Source organism: Borostomias antarcticus, assembly GCF_949987555.1.
Source record: "Borostomias antarcticus genome assembly, contig: scaffold_65, whole genome shotgun sequence".
NCBI classification, from domain to species: Eukaryota; Metazoa; Chordata; class Actinopteri; order Stomiiformes; family Stomiidae; genus Borostomias; species Borostomias antarcticus.
This window is the reverse complement of record NW_028176587.1, coordinates 766,163-772,498: the sequence shown is the minus strand read 5'-3', so window position 1 is coordinate 772,498 and position 6,336 is coordinate 766,163. Positions and strand designations below refer to the sequence as shown.

Here is a 6,336-nt window from a genome sequence, read left to right as displayed (position 1 = left end):
TAGTAGTCATTTGGTATTGCCTCGCGGGCCAAATATAATTACACTGCGGGCCAAATTTGGCCCGCGGGCCAGAGTTTGACACCCCTGGTCTAGATGCTTCTAGCAGACCTCAGCGAGGGGAAGCTTCAAAGAGGAGAGCAGAACCAGGCCAGCAGCAGACACATGGGAGTCAGAGACCCTTCGGCAGCTGGGGTGTGCTGCGTGTCATTTACAGGCTGCTGTTTTAAAGCTTGATGGGAAGTACCATCTTCAAACAAGAGCATTAGTGCCATAGATATAGCCCTCTGCATCATTATCCAAACTAAACTTTGTCAACATGACTTGCCCTGGAAAGGGAGGAGCAAGTGTCCAGGACAATTGAACTACGCTTGAACCCAAGAGCCAGACATCTAATTCCGTAGTCACAGTTCAGTCAAATCAACAGCTGTCCACCAATGCTATAGCGCCATCTAATGGTTACATCCAAGAAATGGATATTTGAAATCGAGGGCAAACCATTTAAAAGTTTTAAAACGTTTTATTATGTACAATTGTGTCCAACCACATTCAATAAAAGTCATGCTACAAATCTTACAAAAACTGTACAAAAAAAGCCCACGGTGCTTAAATTTTTAAACTCATAGGGTAATCGCCTTGGCCAGGTCCTTGATCAGCGAAGACTTCAGTTGGGGAAGGGTGGCGATTTTCATCTGCTTCTGAGTAGAGTACTTGCTCTTCACCGCCTGGACAAGAGATTTACACAGGGACAACATTCAGGTTTAAAAAGTCTGGATTAGCAACGAACAAAACATGTAGCATTGCGTATCAGACCATCACAACAGACATTAAGGAGATAAAACTCCACATCTCACCATATGCTTAGTCTTGCCCTCGTTTACTTTGCAAACGTTCTTGGCGATGTGCTGCATCACGGTGACCAGGCTGTCCTCTGTGTAGTTCATGTAGTGCTGCAGTGTCACGTTCTGACAGGACAGAGCAAAGTCAGCCAACAGCAAATACTACCTATAAGTGCAGTCCAAAATGGCTTCCTACCCATAACAGTGCACATCTGGCATCTTACCCAGTCCCCGCAGTTGAAGACCTTCAGGGTGAGGGCGCAGGCAGCGCTGGCCACCTGCGAGGGAGGAAAGTGGACCATCTCGTAGTCCACCATGGTGAGCTCCACAAAGTACTTGGCCAGGGTGTGGGGCTCAGCGGTCACCTGGAGATGCAACGCAAAATCAGACACTTGGAAGCCCTGGAGGGTGAACTCAAGATGGTTGACAGGCGGTAACCAAACAGACCTCGCAGATCTTTGAGGCCCTCCTCAGGAACTGGAGGGGGAGCGGGCGGCCAAAGCTGAAGTTCAGCACCCTCAGGATCTTCATCTCCATGTCCCGGATCTGGGCGGTGGTGTAGGCCTGGTCCGTCACAAAAGAGAAGTCTGCGATCTCTGGAGGGTACATCTCCTCGTACTTCGAGGCGATGAACATGGCCGTCACACCAACCAGCTGAAGCTGCTTCTTGGGCACTGGGTTATCCTGTTAACGTTTCGGGATAATACATTTTAAGCACGAGGAAAGCAGGCTATAGAAAACGGCCCAATTTACTGCCAATATCAGTCACTGGCCCAGTTTTTTGCCCACTTGCCATATAAAAACAGACAATTAAACATTGTACCTGGAGGAAGCGGTCGATGATGCCCACAGTCATGTACATGGTCTCCTGCAGCAGACGGAACTTGATTTGGACCTGGACCAGCCAGTCGATGAGGATGGCGCGCATGTTGCCGCTCACTTCCTGTCCCTCCAGATAGTTCGCTCTGACGGCCTGTTCAACCTACAGGGAAACGATGGAAAGACAGCATGAAGCCAGCGATTTTTAACACAACTTGCCACAAATCTGACTAGGCACAAGTTTTTGTAAAGCACATTTCAGCAACAAGGCAATTCAAAGGGCTTTACATGAGACATTAAAAGCATCGACAAAGTGCAACACAAAGGTCCTAAAACAAAATGGCAACCTCAAGCTGCTGGAGATACTTGTAGATGTCCTTGACGTATTCACTACAGAGCATGGGGATGTCGTAGTCGTCGGCATCGACATCCTTGATGTCCAGCAGGACGTCGGAGAAGGCCTGGCACAGGTCATTGGGGGCACAGCCAGAAGTCTCCATCAGTGTGGGAGACAGGGGCTCGGGCAGAACCTGGTCAGCAAGAAAACATTCATATTAAATGAGGTGTTGTGCCCAAAATCAGACAATATAGAATCAAACCACTGCTCAGTTAAAGTCATTAATAACCAGTCCAAAAAAAACACACCTCTGGCTCAACAGGGGCAACATGTCTCTTGGGCTGTTGGACCTCCGGGGCCTTCTCCACCCGTGTGCTGGCCTTCCTCACAACCGCTTTTGGGGCTGCCGCCTTAGCATCCTGCAAATACCGTTTTTAGTACGAGTAGTAGCTTGACGACCGAGTTGAGAACAGTAAGTAGTAAGCAAATCTTAACGTTACCTTTTTCAGACCTTGTACGGGAACGGCAACGCTATTTCCGATTTCACCAAGCGCAGCTCGCGGCCTCGTCTTGTTCCCCAGCACAGCCTTGCCCGCGATAGCGGTTTGGTTCTCAGAAGAAGCGATGCGATTCTACAAAATAGAATCAAACCATGTTTAGTTTCCTCCACGGTGCAATGGAATGTATACGACCGAAGTTCTGCACATATCGACATGGATATCACGAGCAATAGCTGACCAGACACAAGCTCGAGGCTAGCGTTACTCAGTTGATGATTAAATTCCGAAAGCATGAGCAAAAATCTAAATGGAACACAACAATGTTACTTAGACTAAAAGATTATCGTAAAAGCAAAAATACTGTACACAAACTTACTCTGGTCATGCGGAGAGCCATCTCGAAAGCTGTGTTGCTTCTGTAGAGAATAAAAGCACACTGAATGCAGCACAACCAAAGGCTGTATTGTCTTGGTTTAAATCCTGGCTGGCTCGAATCTCATTCGCTGCGTTCCAAACTCTCTGCCATTTGATTGGATTGGCTGCAGCTGCTTAGAATGCGTTTCTAGGACGACCCGTAATCACGTGACTGGGTTCAGCTCTGTTGCGTCACCTCCTCTCTAGAAATGAACGCTACCATACCATACCATACCATACCATACCATACCATACCATACCACTTTATTTATAGCGCACATTTAAAAACAACAAAGAATATCAAAGAATATGGGGAAGAGTATGGAATGTCAATGGGATTAAATGGCATTTTATACTCTGACGCTATGGGCCAGTCCCAATGCCCCTGACAGCCCCCCTAAACCTTCAAGCCCTGAACCCTCACAGACTTATTGACGTCACCTGTGAAGTGGATTAGTGTGAGAGGCTAAGGCAGGGGTGTCAAACTCAAATACACAGTGGGCCAAAATGTAAAACTTGAACAAAGTCGCGGGCCAACATTGAACAAATGAAAATGTTAATATGGACCCAAACAAGTTTTGCTTTAACATTGAATATGGAACAAGCAACGCTTATTACCATACAATATATAACTTAATAGTGCAGACATGCAAAATCAAATACTGGCGGGCCAGCTCTAGTAGTCATTTGGTATTGCCTCGCGGGCCAAATATAATTACACTGCGGGCCAAATTTGGCCCACGGGCCAGAGTTTGACACCCCTGTTGTAGAGGGTCATATTCTTCAGAGGCTTCTTCCCCCTCTTCCCATGGACGCTGTAGACACACCACACTCTGTGTATGGCAATGGCTGACAGCACCCGCCGGACCACATCTGGCAGATCTTTGCCGCCAATGGAACTCAGATATCGTGTCTGCAAAACATAAAGACAATCATTTACTTTTACATTTCCTTAACACTTCTCTGCAAAAATAAGGAACAAAGTTCTGCCTTGAAGTTACTCACCATCTTCCTTTGATGATCCTTGTCCTTCAGCTGCTCCTCCAAGACCAGCAGCTCCTCCTCCGTTTTAGCAGGGTGCAGGTCATCCAGTACTGCTCCCCGATAGCTGTCTGCAGACTCGCCGGACAGTCTCTGCTCCAGTCTCTGCTCCAGCCTATTCATTGTCTGTGCCATCTCCCTCAGACTCTGCATGACGCTGGAGAACTGCTGACACATCATCCTCTGGAAGTCTGGATATTAAACACAGATGTGGCTATAAGTAATTGTACGGTCCCATAATGGATATTCAGCTCAAAGTATATCCCTACATGCAGCATGAAGTAGTTCACAAAATTCAGCATACCAGCATCTGCAGAGCTTGATGGCAACCCTGCTGGAGCTGTTGGTCTCACAGGCGATGGCATCAGAGAACTACCTGAAAACCAGAGGATAAAGGGATGAGCAGGAAACTATGGTGCTGGCGGCGTAGTGATTCTGGCATAAGGGGAAGAATCAACTCGACATGAGACATGTCAGACCCTGACCTGGTCTGGCCGGGGTGCTAATCGCTGATGCATGCTGCTCGTGCCTGGACGTCTGAAGGGCTGAAGGGCCTGGGCTCACAGCGCCTTGGCTCAAAGGACCCGGGCGATGAACATCTACTGCCGAGTAGTGAGATGTGAGATGAGCGAATTAGTGAACTGAGTACATGAGTCTTCAGACAGTCCTGAGTTAACTGTAAGTGTGCAAATATGCATAGACATTTCACCAACACAAACATGCATGGATACCTGCATTGATAACTGGCAGAGCAGGCCTTCCGGCTCTGGCACCTGGCATAGCTGGTCTGGTCTGAGTTCTGCCGACCGGCTGCCTGGGCACTGGAACATATAGTAGAGGTAAATTAGCTCAGATTAGTCAACTCAAGTAGTACTCTTTTGGGACTGTTGAATGCACTTTATTATATTACCTTCGTCACTGGAGTCATAGCGTGTGTTGCGCTGTCTCTTCCTTGTGTCTTGGGAGTTAATCCATTGATGACTGCTGCTCAAACACCTTCGCCAAGGCACTGGCTACTTCATAATGCTCTGTGTGTTCCTCAGCAGAGACAGAGGTTGTCATGGCTCCTCTTGATGTGCTTGTGGAGGTAGATCTGGGAGGTATAGGAGAATGGGCACTCAGAGCAGGAGAACACCCAAGTCTTGCACAGCAATGAGAGAGACCATTAAAAAGGATTATCTCACCTGTAGTACAAGTTCAAATATAGAGTGATTGTACGTCATTGTAAATGAGAGCTTACTCTCAATTGATTCACGAGGTTAAATAAAGATTGAATGAATATGTAGCTAGTGGGGGGTTACAACCACACAACTGTGGAGAGAGAATGAGACACTTGGTTCCCTCCTCTACTGATGTTCATGGCCATGGCCACACACCTGGAATACTCCAACCCTGATTTAAAGGCATAAAAGTGGGGAACACATTCTTGAGACGGTTCCTAAAACTGGAGGGAAAAAAAACGGGAAAATGATCTTACCTCTCCTCATCACTCACTTCTGCATGGGGCTGAGCTCTACCCTGTCAGCAGTGGCAATACATGGGATAGCGGCTCAGCACACAGGAGAACTGCACAGAGAGGAAGGAGGAGAGAGAAAACCAACAACAAAAAAGGCAAGAAGGGTTAATAACTGAGCGAATCTTGCAAGTTTGCACTACAGGGAAGCAATTGCTCAATTTCCCTGATATTGTGGCGTCACTGGCATCAGTGATGCGTCTTATGAATCTCACATGTCTACCGCTAACTCAATATCAATATTCCCATTTGTTTATCCCGTCTATGGAAACGTATGTGCATTTGTACTTACGTGTGCCTATATTGATGATCAGGTGTTTCTCCACCTAAGGGCTGGCCAGACAGAACCATCAGAGACCATTGGGCTGAGCTGAGGAGAGAGCGACATGTTAGAGTGTATGTGTGCATATGTATATGGTGCTCTTCTGTTAATACTCATGAGGGCATTCAACTGAACATGACTCACAGAGCCTGTTGTGCTGTCCCAGGACTGCCTGGGACGTGCACTGGATGTATGAGGGGCGTGGGCGAAAGTTTTAAAAAGGGCCCTTACTCAAAGACGCCACCTGGCGGTGGTGCATCACTAAAACGAAATAACACCCGTCTGAAATCCCACGAGATTTCCAACGGGATTTCCCTGCCAAATACCGCGAAGGTGAAATGCTGCAGCATGTGACATTTCTAACTTCCCACATCTGTAGGTTGTGAGGTGCGCACAGCACTTTTTTACCTTAATTAGCAAAATATGTAATGTAAATTAATAAACAAAGTAGGTTACTACTAGCCATGAATAGCTAGCAAACTACCTAGCTGCATATCCTATGTTGCTGTGAGCGATATTAGGCTACATTACAGTAATTTAACAGACGCTTTTAT

At 47.0% G+C, this 6,336-nt stretch overlaps 1 protein-coding gene across 1 annotated transcript; it reads right to left on the bottom strand.

Annotated features, from left to right (window-relative positions):
• Nucleotides 1-617: 617 nt before the first annotated feature.
• LOC311328309 (G2/mitotic-specific cyclin-B1-like) lies at nt 618-2,975 on the bottom strand (the record flags this gene model as incomplete). The annotated part of the gene is made up of 9 exons (XM_084462296.1): nt 2,869-2,975; nt 2,493-2,624; nt 2,301-2,411; nt 2,003-2,185; nt 1,660-1,818; nt 1,284-1,520; nt 1,061-1,201; nt 852-962; nt 618-722 (listed from the first exon to the last, which is right to left on the bottom strand). The coding sequence occupies exons 1-9, from the start codon at nt 2,887-2,889 to the stop codon at nt 618-620; spliced, it is 1,200 nt and encodes a 399-aa protein (XP_084318422.1). The 5' UTR covers nt 2,890-2,975.
• Between the last annotated feature and the right edge of the window lie 3,361 nt (nt 2,976-6,336).